The following is a 27875-nucleotide window of genomic DNA, read 5'->3' on the forward strand; positions in this document are numbered from 1 at the left end:
TGGTAAAGGATCGACTGTTTGACGTCGGATGGTGAAGAAAAAGTAAAGTGGAAATACTTAAGATTTAAGCTGGTAATATTTCACTTATGTGGCTTGAATGTTTTATTCAAACCATTTTTAAAATAGATCATGAAAACGGACTATAAGCTGGGGTGAACACATTTTACATGATTCTGTAAGGCTCCGCAGTTTACTTTAATTTAATCTTTAATTACAGACAGGGTTTTTCGCAATGATCACAAAAATTTCGAATATTCCATATTTTTGTCGAAAATGAAGAAAAAAAAGTATTCATATTAGGGGTCGTAAACTGATATTTAAGACGGGAAACGCTATGGAAATATGTAGAATTACTTGCAAAAACCACCTAATCTAGATTAATTGTCTGTTGTTAATAATTGCCTCTGTTTCCACCAGTAATCAAACAGGTTTTGATGTTTCCACTCTTGTCTTGCTGTTCTGAAGGAAGTGATTCGTTATATTTTAATAGCATTTCCCCTTTCATTTTATTAATAAATAGCGACATCTAATGTGTATAGTTTTCCTCTACGTTTTTGACAAGGATTCTAAAAATATATATTTATTAAAGGTGGTGATTACAGAACACCTTCTACGTACGTGAGTCACTTTAGCACGTGACGAAGAGAAGGCTTTTTTTCCCATTTGTAGCTTCATGGAAATATGTTATTTCAATTTTATTTTAATGAGATACAATATACAAATTAATAACTTTTTCATAGCATTTACATTAAATCAATATTGATGAAAACAACATTTAGACTATATGATTATATAGTCAAGAAGTATTCATGCTCAATTTTTATAACTTAAAATGATTCTCGGATTAAAAATGTATGAGTTTTACATTTTTTTAAAGTGTAAATTTATTAAAATTTAAATTTTTTTAATAAACAGAAAATATTATATTCATAGTACTTATTACAGTTTGCTGTAAAAACATCATTCAAAAATTAGTTCAAATCTATTTCAGTTTTTTGAAATTATGTCTCACTGATTAACTATAAACAAGACCATTATATATAGATAATGAAAGGATATACACTATTAATAAGTTTCCTCAAATTAAACTGGCAAAACGATAAGAAACTATTTTGTTAAAGCGATCTGGAGCGGCAGGAAGCTAAAAAAATAGGGTCCTTTTAACTTAAAAGTGGTATAAAAAATAATATAACTAATCCCCGATTATATTTCTAAAACTAAACGTAATCTGCCAGCTACAGACTAAAATAAATTGACTGCACAAATTAGCCAACAAGAAACAATTAAATCAGCCTCCATAACAAGAAAATAGAACATAAAATAATAACATCAAACAAAATTTGTACTGCAATTCAAAAATGTTTTTGTTTTGAATTCAAATATGTTATTTGTTTTTGAGATCACTTGGTTGGTATTTAAGTTATCTCTCTTTCAGAAAGGGGGAAAAAATAAATTAAAATCAAGAAACATTTATCTTTTACAGTGAAATCTGTCAAGTTGACAGCCTGTTAAAGAAGTCCTTTACTATTATCGAGGATCGAATTCATTTCATAGAAACCGAAAGGGAGATAAACCTTAGTAACATGACCATCTGTCTATCTTAATGTTTGTATGTGAACCGCTGAAATAAATCCAATTTATCTATTAGTCTTATTAAATGCTATTTTAAACCTCTCGTAAGTTGGCCATAAAAGCCAAATAAAAGAAAGGAAAAAAATCCTATTTAGTCATATTTTTATGCAATTATACTAAGTATTAACCTAAAAAAAAATTTTTAAAAAATAAAAGCTCTTTGGGACTTGACCTTAAGAATAAAGATTATGGGTTTTTTTCCGTTTTGTTCTGCATAGGAAAATAATCTTATTTTGTAAATATAGCAAAATGTTAAAATTTTGAAATAAAAAAATAATTTTAAGTTTTCGCAATGTGTAAATTCTCGAGCACCAACGTTTTAAGAAATATTTTATCCTATAACAAATATGTAGCATGTTAAAACATCAAATATGCATTTTTTTATTTATTAATTAAAAGAACAAATTAATTTATTAAGTTTGAAGCAAAATTGTCTATTTATTCTGACAGTTAATCAATACTATTTTTATGCAATTATATAAAGTATTAACCTACACAAAAAATAACTAAAAGCCCTTTGGGATTTGAACTTTTGCACTTAAGAATAAATATTATAGTCTTTTTTTTTTCGTTCTGTGTTGGAAAACAATCTTATTTTGTAGATATAACAAAATGTTAAAATTTTGAAATAAAAATAATTTTAATAATTTAATAATTAATAATAATTTAATAATTAATAATAATTTTAATAATTAATAATTTTTCTCAATGTGAAAATTCTCACGCACAGACGTATTAAGAAATATTTAATTTTATAATAAATATATAGCATGTTAAAACATCAAATATGCATTTTTTTATCAAGTTTGAAGCGAATTGTCAATTTATTCTGACAATCAATCTCATTTCAACACCAAATAAAATTTTGAAGTCTTGTTTTTAAAAGATTAATAATTACATTATCTGTATTAATTACCTTATTATTATCCATATTAATTACTATACCTATATAAATTAACTTCTCATCTAAGTTGTCCTCAAACTAATGCACCATAAGTGTCCAATTTGCTAATTTCACTGCATCAGGAAATGAATAGTGTGATTGCAATAAACTATAAAGCCTTAGAAACACAGAGAAATGTGTATGCCTTTAAATTATGAGGCCATCGATTCATGCATTATGAATTTTATTTTCATTCGTTTTTTTCAATTTCTACATCATTCTCAATTTCTCACATACTTTTCTAGTTGTACTGTGCGCAAAATAATAAACGGAACTCCACGTTCTAAGTCTCGATCTTAATGGCTGGAGGAGGAGATCTCAAATATGCTAATTAATTAGTGCAAACGATATTTTAAGTTCACAAAATGTTCCTTCTCTGAATAAATATACTTCTTTTTCAATGGAGATTCGGATTTCTTACACCGAAAATAAAGGGGGTAGCCGAAATCTAGGAAATATGATCCCGATAGCTTAGTGAGGAGAGCGGTCCAAAGTTTGGACTCCAACTTTTATTTTAGGCCTATTTTTACATATCTCGAGAAATTTTTAAGCAAATTGAAAAAAAATTTGCAACCGATTATAACATTTATTTATCCGCAAATAATTTCATGCAAAATGTAATTTTGAGTACATACTTATTGTTTATTATTATTTTATTTCATGATAATCGAAAAACTTTTGAGTTGAAAGGTACAAAATGTTTTGCATCATTTTAAAGAATGCAATTTTAAATGGCAAAATACAAAATTTGAGCACAATCAGTCGAATAGTTTCTAAGAAATCAAATTTTGAAAAAGTAATATTTTTAAAATTCAATTTCTCAGGTTCTATTCCACCGGTAAACAACTATTCAAACTATTCCACCGATTTCGCTCAAATTTTATCTTTTGCTATTTAAAATTGCATTTTTCAAAATCATGTAAAAAAATGTATACCTTTCAATTCATAAGTTTTTTTTACTATTATGAAATGAAATAAATAATAAGTATATACTCAAAATTATATCTTGAGTATTTACGTTTCTGTGCCTGATTTCGTAACTTAAAATATCGTCTGCACTAATTAATTAGCATATTTGAGGTCCTAGAACGTGACGATCCGATCATTAGATCAAAAGTTATTCAGGGTGGTACGGTATTTTTTGATTCAGTTTTTTTTTTTTTTTTTTTTTTTTTGCGCACTGTACATAATTTCATAACAATTCCAAATTGATAATTGTTGCATACGTTCTAATGAAAAGATTTGTTAAATTGATTCAATATTGGTAATAGTTTTACACTCAATAAAAGTTTATTTTTATAAAAAAAAAAAAAAAAAAAAAAAGAAATTTAAGAAATCAATAATTTTTTTTATAAAAGTACACAACAAGATGAAAGCTTTAAAAAACAGAAAGTAAAAAGGTCAAAAAAATTGAAGTCCTGTCTAATGTAGGTTTTGTATTAAAAACCTCGCCGGAGCACTGCCCCGGGACTTGATAACACATTTATAATCTTTATTCGTTTTTAATGTAGGATAATAAACATCTTCTGGGAGTTAGAGTAACCTCAAAATTAAAAACATAATTTGGATTCAGCTGTCGAAAGTCTATGAGTAAAAAAGAGTTTTGCCTGATAAGAAAATTTACGCAACACTTGACAGCGTTATTCCAGACTCTCTGCAAAATGTCAATTTTTTTCCCCTCATAATTTCGCGAATTTTGGAAAACTCATGGGCATGATTTTCAAGAAACAGATTCACAAAAAAATTTAGTCTGTTCACTCGTTTCGCAAAACTGAAAAATCTACTAATTATTAGGTGTGAAATATATGTGAAAATATGTGGCACATTTATATGTGAAAATAATATCTGATTATGATTATTAAAAAAAAAAAAAAAAAAAAAAAAAAAAAAAAAAAAAAAAACAGAAAAACATATTTTTTACTGGTTTATGCATAAAAATAGTTTTGCCTGATAAGAAAATTTTATGTTGCACTTACCGACATTATTCCAGATTTATCGTGAAATGCCAATTTTTTAAAGTTGCGAAAAATTTTCTCATAATTTTGTGAACTTCTGAAAGCATAGAATAAATTTTCAAAAAACTGATTCACAAAAAAATTTAGTTTGTTTACTCTTTTTGCGAAACTGTGAAAAATCTACTCATTATTAGGTGAATATGTAGAAATAATGTCCCATTTTTATCATAAAAAAGTTTTCTTTTTGGCCTATGCATAAAAATAGTTTTGCCTGATAAGAAAATTTTTATTTACCCTAGCCGCGTTATTCCAAATCTTTTGTTAAACGTCAATTTTTTTAAAATTGTAAAAATTTTCTCACAATTCTGAGAATTTCTCGAAACATTTTCAAAAAACTGTATTTTGTTCACTCTTTTAGTGAAACTAAAAAATACACTCATTTAGTGAATATGCGAAAACAGTGTTTCATTTTTTATCACAAAAAAAAGCAATAATTTTTTTTTCTTGGTTAGACATAAAAACAGTTTCGCCTGATACGAAAATTCTACGTTACACTTTCTATGTTATTCAGGACTTTTCGTATAATGTCAATTTCTGAAAATTGGGAAAAATTTTCCCACAGTTTTGAGAATATCTAAAAACATGGCCACGATTTTCAAAAAATATTTCCCCTAAAAAACTGTAGTCTGTTTATTCTTTTCGTTGAACTGTGAAAAATCTACGCATAATTTGTTGATGTGGAAATAATGTTCCCTTTTTATCATGCGGAGACAAAAAAAACCTCGTCATCAAGCTAAATTTTACAATTATCAATTAACGATGTCATCGACTTTGTTTTTCAAAAGATAAGTTATGCAACTGGTCAGTTGTAGCAATAAATTATTTTGCGATGGGTCAGTTTTAACGATAACAAAATTTCGTGAAGATTCGTTACTGGATCCAAATTCCCCACAAAAGGATACTTGACTTGGTAAATTTTACATTTTGATTTTAGTAACAATTGATAAATAGAAAATAAGAAATTTTAAATTATGTTTAAAAGTAATTTTTGAAGGAAATAAATAAATAAATGTTGTGAACATTTTTCTTCCTTGTACTGTTCACACAACTCGAGTATTCTCATAAAATTTTCTAACAAATTGTAAACTATTATAACTACAATGATGTTAAGACAATATTTTTTATGCTTAGTGCCGAGTTTTAATTAGTTTTTCGCAAGATTAGCATTCATGTGCATGAATTTGAAATACCATTTTCAAATCGAAATCGGTACTGTCAATTTTTTTTCTTCGTTTTATTACTTATTAGGTTCGTAAAAATGTTCAAAAGAGTTAAAAATTTTTTTGATTGATTAATATAGAAAATTTTTATGGATAAGTCTGTTATTTGTATTTTGATTGTAAAAATTCTTTTGTCACATTACAACCTACTTTCCCTTAAGATCGCTCAATCTTTCCCCTTACTAAGATAGCTCACGACAATTTTACAAACAAAGAAATAAAAATTCAAATTTATTTTACTTTTAATGCTTTTTTTCTCTCGAAGTTATTGAAACAATATTATTTATTCTTTAAAAAAAAAGTTTGAAAAACCGCGTCTTAAGGTTACACAAGAAATTCGGTAATAACCACTCACAATATATAAAGAGAGAGAATCCGTGTAAAAAAAATCTACATTATGAACTAAAATAAAGAAAAGTAATAAAAATCTGACGAATTCTTATCGAGATTAATTATAGTCAAAGTGAGGTAAAAAAAAAAAATCAAAACCTTCTCGATTGTCAGAAGAAAACGAAGGGCATGTCCAACAGCCGTTTTTCAACACTTTTCTCTTCATTAGACAAGTAAACAGGATTCATCTCGATTATAATTCGTCAAGTTTTGAAAACTTTTCTTTAATTTGGCGATCTTTTATTTAAGATGAGAATTGTAAAAATTGATGTACAATGTTCCACACTGTATGTCAAAAATGAAGCCACAAAAAGTATGCACAATTGAAATCACAGATCAATATTTAAGCCAAAAGAAGTAAATACAGCATGTAAAAAAAACTAACTAATCAATATTGAGAAAAGCGCAAATGAATACCTTAAAACCTGTTATAGGAGTTGAGCTATATAAACCTGAAAGTTGAAAGCTGATTACAAGAAACACCCTACTCAATGGGTAATCAAACCAGTTTTAAAATTTTTTATCCCACCTTCCTCACTAATGATTCGGTAGATCTCAGATAGTGTTTTTATTTCATCCTCGCTTCAATTTTAATTCCCGACTAGAATTCTGTTGTTGTTGTTGACGTATGCTTGTTAAGGCAGAGAGGGGTGCGATTGTTCTTGTTTTCTAGTGGCGCCATCTATATCCAAGAATTCGACTTCTGCCGCACCCGTTTATAGGGCGGACCCATTCATTCATCCACAGATCGCAATTTTGACCTGAATCAGAGACCGATCAATCTCCAATCCAGTACCCCCAGAGCTATTGATTTGTTATGGGAACATGGAGGACTTTGCGACTCGACAAATTTAACGTGCATCAGTAACAATTTACTACACGGGGGGTCTTCAGCCGGCAAGATTCGAACCCACGAACTCTTGGACATGCGCCCAGCGCCCTACCGACCAGGCTATCCCGGCCCGACTAGAATTCTAAAAATATTTATTAATGGCGGTCGTTTCGGAGCAGCCTTCATTAAGCTCGGTAATCTGTACTCACGGAATATCAGTTTGATGAACCACCTGGGGTTGGGTAGCGTTATGAAATGCGCTGAATATCATTGGTAAAATATAATTTACATTTCTAAATTGAAAACGATGCAATTTTCCAATAATTTTCGATTAGTTTTTTTTCCCCTTTAATTTTTGTTTTGAACAAAAATATCTCTAGTTATTTTGTCAAAAACAGAGTTCTCCTCAATGTGAAAAGGTCAGGATGACCTTTTAGAAATGGACTAGTTTATCATATTAAAGGAAAAAAACCGAAACAACGGTTACCAGAATACACACAATATAACAAACTCATTTTTTTTTTACAGAAATGACGCACAAAACTATAGAGCGAGACTGAAATCTCGATGTTGTATTCGGTAGTAATTGCAGGTTATTACCGCCCACGTATTTAATATTGCACAGATTAATTTAGTAAATGGGTACTAGTTGCGGTCCAGCAGTTACCGTCCCCATAGAGACGAACCCTAACTGTAATTTTCACGCTTGATGGTAGGAACCAAATAACCATGAAAGCGAAAAATAATGACGCCAGAATTTTCGAACATCATTTAAGTGTAATGACACATAGTTTTTGAAACCTAGGTGAGCTAATTTATTTATTATAATAAAATTATCTGAAATATCTTATTAGAACACCTTTTTTTTAAACTTAATCGTTGTGCAAAAGTACGCATCAAAACTGTTCTGCCGCATACGAAAAAAACAACAACATAATCCTTGAGTAAATGATACTAAAGCTATTTCTTACTCTGAAAGTGTATATGTTAAGGCAAAAACTCGAAATCTGGTAAATCTTAGAATAGTTAAACCTAGCTTTTACAAAGTGTCTTGGTAATAGTATGCTTTAACATGATTCCATTTCGAACTCTTACCAAGCTTTTGCGGTAAAACTTAAAAGTTACAAAGGCATTTTGGTAAATCTTAGGTTTCACCTGTGAAAACTAGAATTTATCTGACTTTGAGCTCTTATATTACATGTACAACGCAAAAAGAAAGTACTAAAATGTAATCTTAAAGTTCGAGGGTATAATCATAAATATAATAATTAATTTGTGCAGACGATATTATAAGTTACGAAATATGGCCCAAAAATGTTCTTTAAATTTATTTTATAGATTCTTCAATGATAAAATATGAAAGGGAGCTAGTCCATAACCATCTAGAAAGGAGGTTCTTTTACTCTTTTGTAGATAGTTATGGCTAGCCCCAATCTGGAAATATGGCCCTAATAGTCAGGAGAGAGGTTGAAGTTTCTAGCCTCTTAACGTGAATTTCACTCATATTTTCAGAAGGATTAAATAAAGATAACCAAAAAATTGTCCAACATAATTGTACGACTCTTTTATCAAATCATAATTTTTATGCTAAAAATAATTTTTAATGATATTTTTTTTCCATAAAAATTTCATTTGAAAAAGGATTTTTAAATAATTATTATTTAGTTTAAAAGTGGTCGCAACCTTTTTTGAAACGTAAGGTGCACAAATTTTTATCCTGTTTTAAATTAACTGAATTTAAATGACAAAATACAAAATTTGAACGAAATTGACTTATAATTACTGAGCAACAAAATTTCACTTGAGTCGTATTTTGGAATTTTCATTTCTCTCGAACTATTTAGCCAATTTTATTCATTTTTTGTTTGTTTTATTATTTAACAATGTATATATTTTTGATTCATTTAAATATTTTAAATATGTATCATTAACATTACGAGCTTTTAACTTGGCAACTCTCTGGACTAAATTTTTGTGTCCATACCCTTATTTTGATGATCAAAAATCCAATGACTTAGTACCTTTCCGTGTCTAATTTCGTAACTTAAATTACAGTCCGCAGAAATAAATTAGAATATTTAATGTTAGATCTTCGGAGTATGAAGATCGCATCTTAATAAGAGAAAATTCTATCACAAGATCAAAAGTTATTAAAGTGTACTGATTTTCATTTTGCATACTGTAAAGTATTGCCAAGACTTATTGCTCTTAAAAAAAATTCTTTTAGATTTTACACATATGAATTTTGTGAAAATGATAATAAAATAAAAAATATTATCGTTCAAAAAGTTTAGAAATATAGCGATACGGGTGCTGAATCATTGTAAGATTATTAAATCAAAACTGTACAATATCAAATTACGTGTTTCACAACTTATAAAATAAGTAAGTCATCTTTAGATGCAGGTGCGATGAGGTCACATCTACTTTTTTTCCCTCTAAAAACAAGTAGAGAATAAACAAATAGAAACAATGAATAACAAAATTATAAGCTTAGTCATGCTGGTAGTAGAAAATGTGACCTACATATGTTCTAGACGCATAAAAACGAATCCTGAATACTGAAAAAAAAACCTATGAAATCATGATAATTATTATGCAGTGAGTAAAAATATGTATTTTGAGATGAGCTAAGACTTAAAAGCTTTGGTTTAACAATGTTAGCCCTTTGGAACTATTATGTTTATTTTTTTGTGTGAAGCATTTTGAGAAAAAATGTTTTTAGAATACAATAAACAATGTTATGTAAAGTATAACAAGAAGTAAAAGGCTAAATCTAAGCAAATGAGTAAAAAAAGAAAAATAATAATAAAAAAAAAAATAAAAAAACAATTTAACAGACCAGTCAAAAATAAAATAAATAAACTTATTCATTAGGAACTACTACTACTCTTCGTACTTTGTACTGCTTTTTTAAGGCTCTACAATATCAAAATGGCGGTTACTTTACTTTTTTCTCCGTTTTCCTTTTTTAATGTTTTCGAAAGTAATTAGTGAAAATTTATAATTAGGACAAAATAATAATTAAAATGTTTTATTTATTTTGCGTTAAGTATTTTAAGAAAAAAAGTATCTGTAACACAATAAACAACGTAATGTAAACTATATCAAGAAGAAGAGAAAGAAGAAAAAAAAAGATTAGATCTATGTAAATATGTCAAAAAGAAATCAGTTAAACAGACAGTTTCCAAAAAGTTAAATAAAAAAAAGATTCATGAGGAACGATTTTTTTCATTCAAAAATATTGCTATTCCTACTTTTTACTGCCTTTCTTTTTCAACTAAGCTCTATAATATTAAAATTATTGTTTCTTTCTCCCCTCCCCTTATGTCGTGAAATATTAAAATACTTTCCATTTTTTTCAAAAATATGATGAATTTTAATTATTAATAAATCATGTTTTTATTTTCATTAAAAAAATCCTCGTTTACCTAATTAATCCAAAAATATTAGGCGCCTTTAGAAGTTTTAAAAATATTGCGATATTGTTTCCTCTCCGAATAACATTTAGGGTTTTCAAGACTGAATATTAAGATGTAAAAATTTGATAAAATTATTTTTTTTTTAATATATAAAGCATGCACATGTTAGCAACATAATTCACGAAAGGATCCTATCTCAGATTCTATTTATGTACCAAAAAATACCCACAAGTAGAATAAAATTCAAAAATCAAATCAAAATTTACAAATATTAAAAGCTGCTTCAGTAAAATTTAAATTTTTAAGGTGTTTCGTATTGAACGCTCTTAATATGTGTTTTGAAAATCCTTGTCAGAAATAATTACAAAAAAATTTAAACACATTAGGGATTGCAAACAAATATTTAAGCCGGAAAGAGAGAAAAGACACTTATCAAAAATGTTTGCTTTCTAGAGAAGAATAAGACTAGCTGTAAAAGGTAGTTACTAAAAACGACTTCACGTTTCTTGTGGCAATCAGCCACGTTTTGATGTTTTTTGTCTCGGCTTCCTCAGTAGTGATTCATTAGAAATCAAATGCATTTATTCATTTCGCAGTATATTCCATTAAGTATTATTAATTTAACATTTTTTCTTAATTTTAAAAAATGATTTCAAAAAAAATGTATATTGAGGGCTAACATAACAGAACACCATGCACAAGCTTTATAGCTAACAAGTCGTAGCTAACTACCAGCATAAAAGCCATCGATTTTGGTTGGCAGAAGAAAAGGAAACATTACAAGTACAGTGAGCGGAAAAAACGGACAGTCCTTAATAACTTTTGATCTAATGATCGGAACTTCACGTTCTAGGACTCAATCTTTGCGGTTCGAGAAGGTGACCTCAAATATGTTAATTAATTAGTGCATACGATATTTTAAGCTGCGACGCACTTTCTGTAGATAAATATATCTGTTTTTCGACGGATTCGGATTACTGATCCCCAAAATATAGGAGGTAGCCGCAATGTGGGAAAGATGGTCCCAATAATTTGATCAGGAGAGCGGTCCAAATGCTAATCCCTTAATGCTAATTTTATTTTTTGCGTATTTCGCCATATCTTGAAAACTTTTTAAGCGAATCGAATTTTTTCTACATCCAACTATAAAGTTCGTTTATCCAAAGGTAATTCCATACAAAATATAACTTTTAGTAAATATTTATTACTTTATTTAATAATAGTAGAAAAACTTTTCAGTTGAATTCGACTTCTGCCACACCTATACGTCACATCCGTTTATAGGGCGGACCCATTCATACATCCGTTCATTCATCCACAGATCGTAATTATGATCTGAACCAGAGAACGATCAATCTCCAATTCAATACCCCCAGAGGTTTAATTTGCTATCGGAACATGGAGGACTTTGTGACCCGGCAGATTTAACGTGCACCAGTCACCATTTACTACACAGGAAATCTACGCGAATTATCAGGAATAACAGAATTTTATTTGTTTGTCTTCAATAAAAGTTGTTTTACTTTTAAGTTCAAAAATGACATACATCATTTCATTTAACGCATTACGATTTTTCTATCAACAAACATATCAAAATCTATCTTTGCAATAGAAGAATTTACAAAGAAAATATTTCGTTAACCAATTCATTGAAAATTTATTCTAACTTAACCATCTTCCCTTTTTTTTATTGAAAAAAAAGTTTCTTTTTCAGGTTTTTGTTAACTTACATTAATATAATCTAAATAAAATACAGTGGGCATTATATAAAAAATTCAGATCATTCAATATGAAATTATGAAGTAGCTTATTGAGCAAAATAAACAGACCATTCTTAAATAAACAAAATTAAGAGAGTTAGTTTTAACGGGGAAAGTTTTATAAACTATACATGGTAATTTTTTAATTTCATTTTTTTGTCGACGTGACCGGCTCATATGATAATATTGTAATCTTGTAATTTTAAATGAATTCAAGAAGAAAGGATCTCTTGTCCAGGCCCTATTTAACGCCCAGACAGTGGAGCACTTATTCAGGGCCTTACATTTTAAGCCCTGGAATATCATTGCATGAGATTTTAAATTTTCAAGTTTTTTTTTACTTATTTTCATTGAAAATATTGATAGTATTTTAGAGATTACTTCATGGACATTTGGACTTAGTGCTTTATTGAACTTTACACTGGTTTATTAAGATTGAGTCAATCATAATGTATTGAAATTAAATATCGAGTAATGCTTTTCTTTAAAAATAATATTTCTTATTTATTCATTTAAAAAAAAATTAGACATAGGCTGAAATCTTATTGGAGATTAATGTAGAAAACCTTTGAGCAAAATAGAAAAATACAAACCTTATTTATTGGATTACTATTGATTCTTAATTATTCATTAAACCATCTAGCAATAAATAAATAGTTTAAGAATTTTCCTATTATATTATTTATATATATATATATATATATACATATATCAGGGATGAGAGCAGTCAGAAAGTAAAAAAGAGGAAATCCCAAATATATATATATATATATATATATATATATATATATATATATATATATATATATATATATATATATATATATATATATATATATATATATATATATATATATATATATATATATATATATATATATATATATATATATATATATATAAATTGCTATTTTTAAGCAAGCTTGTAAACCATGTGAATATAAATTCCGATATGAGACTTTTAAATCACGTAAATATGAAACTCTACATCGAATTTAAAAAATGCGAAAATACAAATCATGATTTTTTAATTTTTTGATCACGATGCATAATTTTTAAATCGCGCGATATTACAATCACAAAAACGAATCACGATATTGGATTTTAAGCTCGCGTGAATACGAATTGCTACATAGGGCTTTAAAATCTCGTAAATACAAATCGCGATATTGAATTTTTAAATCTCGTAAGTAAGAATCGCAATGTACAATATTTAAATCGCCTGAATAAGAATCGCAACGTTCAACTTTTAAATCAGGTAAATGCGAAAATCGAGATTTGATAATAAAATCGCGATTTCAAAAATGCATAAATACAAAACACGATATTGGGTTTTAAATGTCGTAAATAAGAATCATAATATACGATATTTAAATAGCGTAAATAAGAATCGTAATGTGCAACTTTTAAATCAGGTAAATACGAAAATCGATGATTGATATTAAAATCGCGTGAATAAAAATCGAGATATTTTCAGTGTCTGGACTTGTGATTTCTAAAAGGCTTGTTTGTATTGTTTTTGCTTAGACATAATAAATAAAAATTTACAAGATTAATTGAATGAGCAAATAAATATTTTCACCGCAAATCACCTCTATTTTTTTCCTCTTTTTTGTTTGTTTTCACGCCAGAATACAAGAAGTAGCGACGTCTGAATTACGAAAATACGAGCTATCCAGCCGACGGATAAAAAATACGGAAAATCTTATTTTCTGTGCGTGAAATCGGAGAAAATAGCTAAAATAAGTAAAAATGCGGAAGAGTTAGCAGCTAGGGCGTAGATTGAATTTTCTGTTTATCTTTGAAAATCGTAAATAAATATAATTATTTTACTTCAATGACTGAATTTTAAAAAAAAGGAAAAAAAACGGGATATTTATTAAAAAAAACGAAACTTTTAGAGAATCGGAGTTTTTGATAAAAAGGCTGAAATTCGAGAGACAAAAAAAATCTCATCCCTGTATAAAGGTCAACCAGTTTTATATCAAGGAAATGATTTTTAGAGAAACTTCAGAGAGAGGAAAAGGGACTTCAATAATTTCCCTCCGCGGAAAATTAAATTCCTCATAAAACATTTTAACTTGTGCAAAAAAAAAAATTTCAGCGGAAATTAGCGGGAAAAATGGAAAAATCTGAAAAAAAGCGGAAATCCGCGAATCCGCGGAAGAATCTCATCCCTGATATATATATTACCCTACATGAAATTTTTTTTGTTAAAAAGGATTCAGAAATAAGTGAAAATAAGGAGGGCCCAAATTCAGTGTAGATAATTTATGTCAACGCTAGTCAAAAAGGTTATACAAGCTTAACTGCTAAAGTTGAAATTTGAACTAAGTTGCCTTGGGTTAGAAATAATTATTGGGTTAGAAGTACAAGCACATTTTCGTAAAATTTAAAATATAGCGAAAGTTAATCCCAAGTTATATTAGTTCCAAAACATATTTTTCTCTTCTATAATATGATCGAATAAAATGATAGTCACAAGATGTAATGCATGATGTAAATAAATTATTTTCAAAAATTTCTAAAAGAAAAAAAAAAAAAAAAATTTAATACTTAGGGGGAAAAAACCGCCCAGTTAATTTTTTCGACTAATTGCCCGCCCCCAAAAAACCACGCACTATAGTTATTTTAAAGTGTACTTTGCTACTCACAGTACAATATTTTACGGTAAAAACGGATTTTACAGATGATGCATCCTAAGTGCCGGTACTTTTTACAGTGTACGACGATCAGCACAAGAATGTTTGCAGGAGCATACAGAAAAACTAGTTAAGTTGATCTCAATAATTAAGAAAAAATTCATCTGTATAATAAAAGAGACTGAAACCTGACAACATGCCTATCCCATATATTGACCACCAAATAAGCCAAATTTGTCTAGAGATGTTATTGAATGCTTCTTTACACCCTTCATAAATTGTCCAAAAAAAGGGGTTATTTTCTTCTTTTTTTTTTTACACAAAAATATCTACATTATTTTCTTTACTTTTATTATTTTGTCAGTGAAACAGTATTTAAGCTAACCTTTAAGGCGTTACTTATAAAGAGGAAAATTAATTGTTAGTAAAATATTGAAATGTATTCTGCAGGTAAACTAATTTTTAAAACATATTGGGTATTTTGCGGAATAAAATTTTAAAGTCATGTTAAAATTTATTTTCATTTTGGTTGGTAATAAATGTCATTGCCAATGTAAAGGACTGGGGTACGATTTCCAGTGACGTCTTGTAAGAACACAGCTTCATATTGTACAGTTAGCTTGTCTGAGAAATAAACGCGGCCGATGTGCATTACTGATCATATTGCCACAATTATGCCGTTAGTCACGAAATTCTGGCGTCTTAACCTTCATGACCCCTTGGCCCACAACGGGCTGTTGCAGGAAGCTTTATCATGAAAAAAATCATTATCTAAAAATAACATATTACAAGAAATAAAAATTTTAAAAAAAATCCCTGACTTATCCTCTTGTATAAGTCGACTTTCTGTTTAAGTTGACTAATGAGACAATGTACAGCAAGAGGATTATCTTATACAAGTCGCACTGTGCCAAAAATTACAGTTTAAAAAACATAGCGTGCTTTTTCTTTCTTTTTTAGTGTGTTTCTATTCTTTAAAGAAATTATAATTTATAGTCACCTCTAACAATTCGTGTGAAGCTGTACCAACACCCTGTTCTTTCCGGCTCAGGTATTACGTCAGCTCTGTTGTCCATTAAATCGCTCTCGTACTGGTCTTCCAGGTCGCGACCTGAGTCGCTCGCACCATCGGCGGCAACGGCCCATGCTGGACGTCCACCACTATACGGTCGATAATCACTTGACAGATTACTAGCAGGATTCATTCACTAGCAGGATTACAAGTCAGGTATCTTTCAATATGAACTGAAAACTAAATTTAAATATGTTTAATTAATTAATTAATAGATATACAGGATAATTTCATAATGATCACCTTTAACATACATTTTTAGAATCTTTATATAAGTATTCAATTAAGTAAATAAACATAATTAGGGCTAGTGAATTAATATTTAAGTGAGAAAGGGATTATTAAACAACTAGGTCGGGATTGAAATTATCGAAAAACACTTTAACGAACGGTTTCCAACAAAAGCTAAACGTTTTCAAATCTCACTAAAAAATTTATTTATTAATTTTTTTTTCTTCAAAAAAATATATTTCTCCATCAATTTTCCGATTGACCTCGATATGATAGACTCTAATCAGAGTTAGAATTTTTTTATTCTTCTCACATAAATATTAATTGTCTAGCCCTAATGTGCTTAGTGTTTTGACCTTCCATTCTTTCAGCAAAGATCTTAAAATTATATAATAAGGGTGGTCATTCTGAAATACCCTAAGAAATTGCATTTTATGTAAGAGCAATCACTTATTATTTAATTGCCGTGTTGGTCTTAACTTTTCATTTGTTTATTTATTTTGCTATTTTATTTTCATTATATTAATAATTTTTTATTACTACATAACCAGGTCTGTTCGCGACCAACAAAATCTATTTTTGAAATTAAAAATACTTTTAGAAAATTTATTACTGCATAAAATGCAACAAAACTTCAGAATTCGGAGCAACTTTTCCCTGTCCATCTTCTTGTGAGTAAGATGTTTCACTAATCTTTTTGTACATGCGATTAACTGCGACATCAAGAGGATTACTTACATAATATTGCTGATCGTTTAACATTAATATCGTTCTAATTTGCAACAAACCTAAGATATCAATGGGTCATCTTTCCTTTTGTCGTTTTAAGTATAAAAAAGATGGAACTTTGCCAAATAATAAGATTTTAAATCTTACTTAGTTTGCCACGAACTTAAATAGTTATTAAGGCTTAACGGGCAATAATATTTTTAACAATGTAGGAGGATTGGTTTCGTTTAATTATAAAAAGTTTATTTATTTTATTTTTTTTTTTTAAAAGAGTGTTGAATGTAATTTTTTCTTTCTCAGATGCTTCGATGTTTCAACTTAGAAGTTAACTCAAACTTTCATGAAAGAAGAAATGATTCAAAATTTAAGGTTTAAACATTAATATTTAATCTGAATCCATGCGGAATTCCTGGCAACAGAAGTTCATGCCTTCTAATTCAATTGCTCTGTAACCAATAAAGCATCTAACACCCCCCAAAATATTTATGATCATAAAAACGCTTTAAAAAATGTAAAATAAACTCTAGAAAAAAATCAATTAATAAGATAATTCAAAATTATATTTCCTGTAAGATATTTTATAAGGTTTAGAACATTTCGTCGTCTCAGCAGAAAATATACTGAAATCAACTTTAATATACCGAAAAAAAATCTAATATTTATTTAGTTCAAGGAAAATATATCTACAATCCTTAATATACCACACAAAAAGAGAAAAAAAATATTGCTTTAAAAAAGGGGGTGGGCTGTTTATGACTCAATTTGTCGCTCGGTAAAACTGAGTGTATAAAAAAAAAATGCTAATTTCTCCAAACCTCAGAAAATTAGTCAAAACATGACATATTTACTTTTAAACTAGAAAAATAAATGTGACAAGAGTAACTTTATTTAGATAACTTGGTTACTGGCCAACAAGTCTGACGTTCAAAGAAAAGAGTAAATAAAACATCTGTCAACATTTACTCAACCTTGTGAGAGAGCATGCCATACGCAGGTTGTCTCATAAAACAAATGTGTTAGGTCAACAAAATTAGGTCAACAGCTGATTGAAAACATTGGGTCAGAATAACATTCGCTACTGGGAGTTAACAATATATATAGACAAGTGAAATTATTAAATTATGCGGTCATAGTTTACCATAATAGATTGAAAAATGCTTGAATTGTTATCAGGAAAAGGAAAAAAAAATTATTTCATATCACATTTTTCCATGCTTTTTACGTGTTTCTTTAACTCTTTGACGCAGTGTCTCATTAAAGTTATTTTCCAACTTTTTTCATTATTTCGTATTAACTTAGAACAAAATCAGTGAAGAAATTACATTTAACCTTTAATAATTTATGGTTATGAAATACAGCGTGAAACACTGGTGTCTTTTTCTGCTTTAAAGGTAAAATCTTGCAAATACGGCTCACTTCGAAACAATAATTTTTCAAATTTGCACTTATTTGCAGTTATTTAGATCTGAAAGAAAAAATAATTTCTCATTGAAATTTCTTTAACTTACGAAATCAATTATTGATAAATGTTTGCATGTGAATGATTTCTTGTTTCATACTGCACTTCTTTGGATTTTTAGCACAAATATGATTCCGATAATCTAACAGATATTTTTTAGTAACTATCAGACGCTTTTTTTATAACTAAAAAATAACAATTTTGTATATTACTTGTAACTAGGGTATCAGAAAAAATATATATAAAAGAGACTCGACTGTCCCATCTGAGCCAAAGGGTTCAAGTGCATTTTTTTAAAAATTAATCTCATTTATAGAAGGAAAAGTTTATTTTTTTAACAACAGAAATGTTTTATATATTAAAAACTTATTGTGTTTTAAATCTCATTATCCTAGTGTGAAAATTATTTGCATAAGTATCAATAAATATTTCAATACTTTTATCAATTACATTGAAATTAGACTAATTCAATGTTATTAATAAAACTATTTATAAATTAGAATATTTTTATAAATGGGAATTTTTTTAGAAATCAGAATATTTATAAATTAGAAATGTATTATTTAAATGTCAAAGCTACAAAAAAAATCCGATTTAAAAATAATTCTGTGAAGTTGTACCATAATAAAAACTTCAAATAATTAACAGACTACAATTGTATTTATGAATTAAGAGTATTTGAATTAAGGCTACTATGTTTTATCGATTTTATTAAAAAACGAATAGATTTTATTGTACATAACTAAGGGGAAAAAATGTAATTAAAACAAATTTTACCACTTGTATGCAAGCAAATTTTGATCGAACTTAAAAAAGTAACACATAATTGATGTTTCGAAATTAGAATTTTTTTTTTATCAAACTATAAAAAAGCCTCAATACATTTAAGTTTAAATAATTTCAATTTTTGTATATTAATCACAATTTATTCAATGTTTTGTAAACTTAAATTTTTGTATAAAAATTAAGAATAACAATCAGAAAATTTTAAATAATTGAAATCATTGCTTTGAATTTAATTATCGAACAAATAAATAAATTCGTCTGTACGCGAAAAAAATAAATATATAAAAGTTCACCAATAAATTGTAAAAGCGTTATTATTTTTAAAAGTTTGCGTAGCTTGTAACTTTACAACTACTTCAAAATCAACAAAAAGATAATTTTTTCATGAAATAAACTATTGTTATAATTTTACGAAAGAACATTATGTTAATAGATCATTTCTAACAAAATGAAAGAGTATTTACATTTGAAATAATTAATTGTACTTGAAAAATAACATTTACCTCAGAAGGTGTGAGACAATGCGAAGTGATAAATCACAAGTAATTTCACTAGTTAACAATATTTAACAATAATTTTATGTAACAGTTCAAAGCGGAAAAAGTTTTTGTCCCTAAGTCTTTTATATTTCTAAAAATTTCGATAAATGTTAAGATTGAAATAGAAAAACTTACGAAGAAATTGGAATTTCGAAAAAAAAAAGAAGAAAAAAAAGTTGCGTTAAGTTCATAAAGGAAAATGGTTTATCAACACGTCAGATTTCAACTCTGTTGTTGCAATTCAGCGGGCTGTAGAGCGGACCCCATGGGATATTCCTGCTACAAGGTTAACAGTTGTTAAAACTAGATAACAAAAAAAAAAATTTCTGTTGCATGGGATTTGTTTTAATGATCTTAAATAATGCCGAATTGCGCTGATTTTAAATCTGCGTTCGATTTCTCTCTTTAAGCCACAGTGTTTTTTTAAATGACATTTTTTGTTTATTTTTTTGTCGAAAGGTGGTCGCATATATGTTGCCACAAACTTCTAGTTGAATTAAGGTACATCATCAGGATTAAAATTGCATAGCAATCAAAGCCGATGCAACAAATGTCGTCATACGGCACCCTTATTATGAACTGTTTTCTCGTGTGCTTCTAAACAGATCAAAAGAGAGGAAGAGCCCCTAGCAGCGTACAACGACATTTCCTATGCCATTTTAATCCTAATGATGTACCGCAACTTCCCTAGAACTTTGTCGCACCATTTATGTGACCCCTTTTATATGTAGCGTTTTTGAACGTGTACATTTCGACAAAAATTGATTAAAAATGTCACTTTAAAAAAAATTGTAGCAATAAGAGCAAAACAAATTTAAGGTTTGAAGCCCCCACCCACACCAGAATTAGGCAAGATCAAGTATTTGTATAAATGCAACAAAAAATTTGTTCTCTAAAGTAATTCTCGAAGTAATTAATCGAATCTTAAATTAATTTTTTTTATAAATTACATTATTTTTTTATCACCATTATTCAATCTTATAAAAAAAGTATGCTATTTGCACAAAAATTCTATAATCAAATAAAATAGATCTATAATCAAATAAAATAATCCTATAATTAAATAAAATAGTGACATTATTCCTCAAAAAAACGTCGAATTTTTTTGAAATTCGATGAATTGAAATTACTTTGTTGTTAATCATTTTTTATTGATTTAAGTTTAAATATTATTTTCAAAGGTAAGTTTAGTTTCGCAATCTTGTTAATAGAATCAACAACAAAAGACCGGAACTCCATCGACGTGACACCACACAAAATAAACTTAACTAAAGTAATATTTTTTTCTTCTGCCTTTATCTAAAATCAGTTCTGTGTGTTATGTATTCTGAGAAAGCAAATTTGGGAATGATATAACAATTTTACGAAATTTTATGCCTTGAAACTTACTTCTACAGATTTGTGGTATACAATGACGATTCAGATTTTGGGGTAAACACTATAACTTTCATAATGAACAAAAATGTAATGGTAATGGTTGTAAATTAACAAAAAAAAAATTCATAGATAGCTAACGAAAGGAAATGAAAACAAAAACTAGTATTAAAGATATTGTTTTCCTACTTTTTCCATCATTATTAAAAATGAAAAATGCAGACGACATCAAATTATTATTAAAAAGAAGAAAAAAACAGATAAGAAAAAACCTTTACCTAATAAGTTCCATGACAAATAGACGGTTTATTGTGAAAACGAAATAAAGCTTCATTTTTTTTGCAGTAAAACTTGAGAGAAAACGATTTTTTGAGAAAAAAAACGATATTTTTTTGTTCAATTTGTTAAAAAAAAAAAAAAAAAAAAAAAAAAAAAAAAAAAGCGAAAACGTATTATACAGCGTTTTAATTCTCTGAAAAAATTTAATTAAACTGCTAAAAAATAAAGCGAATGCATTAAATAAAGCTAAAAAATGTGCCACAGATGAAGTTTCTTTCTTAAGATAAAATATTATGATAGTAAATTTATACTAAAAAAAAAAGGAAAAGGAAAATTACGCATAGATATTAAGCACATGTCTAAGTGTGCCAGTAAGAATTATTAGAAAAATACAAAAGCTTTAACTTTAAGAAAGAAATAATTATTCTTTTATTGGCGGTGTTTCTTAAAAACTGTCCTTTAAATACATTAGTACTTGTAATTTTAATAGTTCTTGTTCGGTAAATTGATTAAAATGAAAATTTTACAAGTATTTTATTAAATTAAGAAGTCAGATCAACGTCATGTTGGCCAGCGTGGTAAGCAAAGCCTTTCGCCAACGTTTTTTTATTTATTTATTTTTGCTTCATTTAAAAGGATTCTAAGAAAATATATTAAGGACGGTAATTACGGAACACCTCTGTTAACTATCGACTATCGGTAGAAAGTACGTTTCACAGTTTGCATTGGGTTCTTTTCATTAAAAGTGTGATATACCTGATTTTGGGCCATTTCCTTGTTCCAATTTAAAATAAGGTGTAAACACGCAAGAGAATTTGCTCAATATTTTGGTTTGGCATGCTCCGAAATTTCTAAGAGGGTATGTCTTATTTTATTAAGCAGCATTCGTTTTAAATTATTGATTTTTATTTCGATTATTTATCACAAATGTTTTATAGATGATTTGGAACATCCGCATACAGAGAGTGTTTGAGTCAAAGACGGCGTGGGTACTTTCTTATTAAATTCACAAACAAATTTAATGATAAACGCAACTGGCTGCTTTTGAGCACTTTTTTTTCTTTAACTTAACAATCTAAAGATTAAAAAAAAAATATTGATAATTTTATTTTTTTAAATAAAAAAAATCTGCACGTTTACTTTCAAAATTTTGTTAATCCAACTTTTAAGAACTTTTCAAGTGTTTTCAATAAAAAAAATATTTTGCATTTAATCAATTTTACTTTAATTACTATGATTTAATGGTAAAATGTTTCGCAAATTTAAAATTTTTTCGTTAATTTATACGCTCACATTTTTAAATGTTTAATTTCCAGTATCAATTTCTTTCTTATTAAAGCTTACTCTCTATTCATGGATGCTGTTTACGAAAACTGTACAGCAATAATTTGAATATTTCACATATCATAATGATTATATCACAATTTATCATCAGGTCTGAAATTTGATTTATTATAACGCTTAAGAGGCCCGGGCTTAGGCTCCCTAAATTTCTCAACACTCTTTAAATTATGAAAATCTTTTTTTTTTTCTCTTTTTATCCTAAAAATTGTCTACTGATAATCTGAGTCAATAAAATTATAATCAAGCCTGAGTTAGCGAGGTTTATAACCTCAACATTCTCTCTATATGAATCAAAATTTTCATGTTATAAAACATTTAAAAACATTTTGTACAGTAACAAGATGTAATTTGATACAAGAAGATAACATGCAATGGCGCTCACAACAGTTCTGTGCCAACACTCTCAGAAAAATCTGTTCAACGTTGAACCATAATATCGGTACCTTGAACCATATATTAAGATGCAATTATGCTGCAATCTTGATAAGTATTTAAACTGGTCCGTGTTTTCGTTCAAGTTGAACCATACTACCGCGAAACAAGTCTAGAAGTACGATAAAATGGCTTAATTTAGTACCATATTAAAGTTGCAGTAAGTTTGAACGATATATTCAACACGTCACTCTCAAAAATATCGATGCAACATTGAACCATAATATCGGCGCCTGAACCATATTAAGGCATAAATTTGCTGCTACCTTAATAAGGAGTTAAACTGGCCCGTGCTTCTGTTCAAGATGAAACGAAGTACCGGTAAACAAAACTAAGAAGTGCAATAAATATGACTAAACTTAGCTGAATATTCAAGTTGTAACAAAAGATACATTCAACACGCTGTAAAATTTCTATAAGTGTACAGTGCACCAAAAAGAAGAAGGGGAAAAAAAGACAGAAAGAAAAGACAGACCATCCTGAATAACTTTTGATCTTAAATAGCTCGAAAGGGTGACCTTAAATAACCTAATTAATAAGTGCAGACGATATATTAAGTTACGAAATCGGACACAAAAACGTACTTTCTCTGAATAACCATACCTTTTTTTGTTTTGTTGACAGATTTGGATTTCTGTACCCAAAACATAGGGGGTAGCCGCAATCTGGGAAGCATGGTCTCAGTAGTTTGGTAAGAAGAGAGAGCTTTACTTTTTGCGTATTTCCCTATATCTCTGGAACTTTTTAAGCGAATATAAAAAATTTTGCACGCAATTTTTTTTTAAAATTCGTCTGTTCAAAGATACTACTATGCAAAAAATAACTTTTAGTAAATATTTATTATTTTTTAATAGTAATTGAAAGAATTTTGAATTGTAAGGTATAATTTTTTTGCACCATTTTAAAGAATATAATTTTGCATGGCAAAATACGAATTTTGAACAAAATCAGTCGAATAGTTCCTGAGAAATCAAATTTTAAATATCTGACTTTCTTAAAATTCAATTTCTCAGGAACTTCTCAACCGATTTCGCTCAAGTTTTGTATTTTGTCATGTAAAACTACATTCTTTAAAATGATGCAAAACATTGTATACATTACAATTCAAAATTTTTCGCTCATTATTAAATAAAATAATAAATATTGTCTAAAATTATTTCTTTGCATGGAATTATAAACATTCAGGGGTTCAAACTTGGGAGCGTTCTCCTGAGCAAACTTTTGAGATCATATTTCCCAGATTGGGGCTACTTCCTATATTTAGGGGGTCAGAAATCCGAATCCGTAAAAAAAATGGTATGTTTATTCAGAGAAAGTACGTTTTTGTGTCTGATTTCGTAACTTAAAATATCGTCTGCTCTTGTTAATTATCATATTTGTGGTCACCCCCTCGAACCATTAAGATTAAGCCCTAGAATGTGAAGATCTGATCATTAGATCAAAAGTTATTTAGAGTATTCCTCTTTTTTTTTTTGCGCCTTGTACAACTTTTGAATTTCTATCGGCAATCGAGTCTTGCTAATTGACATTATTATGTAAGATCTCACATATTTTCCTACGAAAATTCCTTTCATCAAAACATAGAAGTAAAATAAATTTAAGTTTTATTTAATCAAATATCTTTCCGTCCCAAACCCAGACATAAACACGCACAGATCCTATCCAATTAACCTAAAAATGTCATCTTCCATTAACCAACAGTCTTCGAATAATTTAAACACGCTACGGAAATCATACACTATTTCAAGCGATGATCGCTCAAATGTAAATATTCAACTTTGCTGAAGATCGTACTGCTGGTGTAAGCAAAAGTGACGTCAACATGTGGGACGTAATGTTGTTCGTCCTAAACTCAAGAAAAAGTTATGTTCTTTGCTTAGTCAGCAACAAAAGCGTTTCCGTCTAACTCTCTTCCGTTCTACAAAGTAGAAAAAGAACTTTGTTCCTTCTCTCCTTTTTGTTAACTTAAGACTCATAAAGACGTCATCAAAAGCAAGCGATAACCACTTACCCGGTTGAGAGGTTCGTCGTATCAAGAAAGATTTTTTCCTCGTAGGTGAAGTCAAGATTCCTGTGTCCAGCTAAAGTAAAGGTCCGGCGAGAATTCTCCGAATGACTCCCACGCTTCCAAAAGTCCTGCCCTGCTGCCCCGCCAAATTATTCGAGAAGGGAGAAGTTAAGTGTCATGTGACGCCGCCTATGGCCAATGGACGCTCTTGAATTTCTTTTTTTCGCTTTCATCCCCAAAATTCATCAACTCATATCGCATTTCGCGATAAAGAGTTCATTTATTTTCGTATGCGCTTGTTTTACTCCCATTGAACGCCGGTAGTTTTTTATTCAGTCCTCTTCAGATTTTTTTTCCCTTCAAATTTTCAGCCATCTAAAACTATCGTAATTTTAATATAAGATATCTAGAATAACGGCATCATGATTGTTCTATCTTGGTTTTAAAAAAAAATTATGTAAGCAAAAATATATCAATATAAAGAATAAAATAAAATAAAGATACTTGGAAAGTTTATAGAACCGATAAAATCATTAATAAAACTTGATTTAAAAAAAAAGAGAAATCTGAGAAAGTTAAAAGAGCTTTCTACGACAACATTATTAACATATAATTCAGTGTATCAGTATTTCAGTAGTCTTAATTATAAAGAAACACACTGTGCTAAATTTTAAAGATTTAGATTTCAGTGTGAATTATAAATGTTCTTTTATCACAATCAAGCACTTGTGATTTATTATTATTATTATTTTTTTTTGGCAATTACGGTTCCCTGAAATCCGTATATTTCTTGTCATTTTCCATGAAAAGCACATAGAAACAAAAAAAAATAAATTATTTTCATCAATATTATAATTTGGAAATATATAATTATTAATTAAACCAAACATTAATATGAACATTAAAACATGCAAAATTTTCTTACCATCATTTAAGGAGCAAGTTATTTTCCCCTGCAACAAAGAAAAAATGTTTAATTTCAATAATTAAGCTGGGCTTAAGTGTGGTATTGCAATTATGAAGCAATTCTAAATTATTTGTAATTATTATGCCCTGGGCATTCTTTTGTCTTACTAGGGATTCTTTTGTTTTTACCTCAATACATGCTTGAAAATCTTATTAACAAGAAAAGTATAATCAGCAATAGTATTTTTCGAAAACTACTGTACTATAAATTACTAACCAATTCGAGCAATATTTTCATAATATTATAAATAAACTTACTTAACAAGAAACTCAATAATAAGAAGAACAATGACTAATAACAAGACTGATTCCTAACATAAAATTTTGGTTCGTATTTTTTATTTATTTATTATAATTTAATTATAAATTATTCAACGGTAGATTTTATCAATACACTCTCATTTTGACATTAAAAAAGTACAAACTTTCTAGAAATTATGATGAGAAATAAAGAAACACTAATCAGCTTCTTATTATTCCATACATTGCACCAAAATACTTTAAATTTAATAATAAAGCATGTGGTTTCTAAAATTATTTTATTATTTTCGGAAGTTTCATACCTTACTAGGTTTTTATTAATTCGCTTACGTGTTTTTGATGGTGTAATGGAAATTTCGACGATCTAGAGTTCTTAAATCTCCACTCTATTTCTTGCGCCAAGTGACAACACGCATTTTAATTGTTTCCTAAACTTTACAAGCAGATTTTATCACCCTGTCATTGACAAAGAGAATTTATCGTCAATCCGAAAACAACTATTTCACTTGCTATAGTGCTCAAATTTCAACCGCAACTCCTTCCTGATGTCAATGCAAGCAAACTTCATCGCCACATTATCAATGAAAGTTTCAATCACTTTCTGACATAAGCTAACTAATAGACGCAAAACTAAAACGAAGAAGATAATAACATAAAATAAAAATTTAAAAAACTACGTTTTCTAAGTAGATTAAAAGGGAAAAATATTTATTTTTTATTTACGTTGGGATAATGAACAACTATTACAACTGGAAATCTCTTTATCTAAGGTGACCAGATTTATATACCATGATTTACAGCAAAGAGTTCTCCAAAAAATTTACGATTTAAGAACTCTCATACTTTTATGGAAAGTATTAATTTATCTGTGCAAAGAGGATTTTTGTTTCTAAATTGATAACCAATATCAGGTGAAGAACCATCTTCATCAAACTTGATTAGATTACTGAGTAGTTTTGAAATAAATATCATACAATATTCTGTATTTGAACACTTGTAAAATGAATTAGTACTTGATTTTGATAATTTTGATCAAGACAAGTAAGAAGTTTTCATCTTTTAGCCTGCTTTGTTTTTTGTTTTTGTTGTTGTTGTTGTTGCATTCTCTGAAAGATAAAACTATCTTGTTTAAAAAAAATTCGCATTTCAGATTCTTTTTTTTCTTTTTGACACTTGACAGCTTATAAAAAAAAATATTATATGTTTTTGAGAAATTTCGAGGATATTTTAGGGCTTATGTTAAATTTTGGTTCCATTTTTCAAGAATTCGGAAATATTTGAGGATAATCAATGAAATTCGAGGACTATCCTCAAGATTTTAAGGACGTCACATCACTTTACCTTAAAAGTGATGCAGCTAACCTTTTTCAATTTAAGTCAAACAAAAATAAAATTATTTTCGCCTCTTTAATACACTTTCATTTCACAATTCTCTTAATATAAGCACTTTTAAACTTTCATTTTGAAGAATTATAATTATATCAGATAATAATCGAGATGAAGATTAAATGAATCCACAACTCAAGTTATCTTCGGATT

The 27875-nt window shown here is 28.4% G+C and overlaps 2 protein-coding genes across 4 annotated transcripts in view; one reads left to right on the forward strand and one right to left on the reverse strand.

The window, feature by feature from the left end:
* LOC107444550 (polycystin-2) overlaps positions 1-16061 on the reverse strand; it is a 39215-nt gene extending 23154 nt beyond the window's left edge. Inside the window, exon 1 of the mRNA XM_043038750.3 lies at positions 15857-16061. Coding sequence (XP_042894684.1) covers positions 15857-16061 — 205 coding nt within the window. The remainder of the gene's footprint in view (positions 1-15856) is intronic.
* Positions 1-27875, forward strand: part of Myo61F (unconventional myosin 61F) — an 89877-nt gene that overhangs the window by 15674 nt on the left and 46328 nt on the right. Inside the window, exon 1 of one of the 3 annotated variants that reach the window (XM_071179719.2) lies at positions 7746-7837. The exons of 1 other annotated variant lie outside the window; for it this stretch is intronic. The gene's annotated coding sequence lies outside the window, so the exon portion shown is untranslated. Of the gene's footprint in view, positions 1-7745; positions 7838-15975; positions 16085-27875 lie in introns of those variants that run through there. One more of the 3 variants, XM_016058712.3, reaches the window with a different exon arrangement.

This window comes from Parasteatoda tepidariorum, chromosome 1 (genome assembly GCF_982258835.1).
Source record: "Parasteatoda tepidariorum strain Cologne lab strain chromosome 1, Ptep-v5.0, whole genome shotgun sequence".
Taxonomy (NCBI): domain Eukaryota; kingdom Metazoa; phylum Arthropoda; class Arachnida; order Araneae; family Theridiidae; genus Parasteatoda; species Parasteatoda tepidariorum.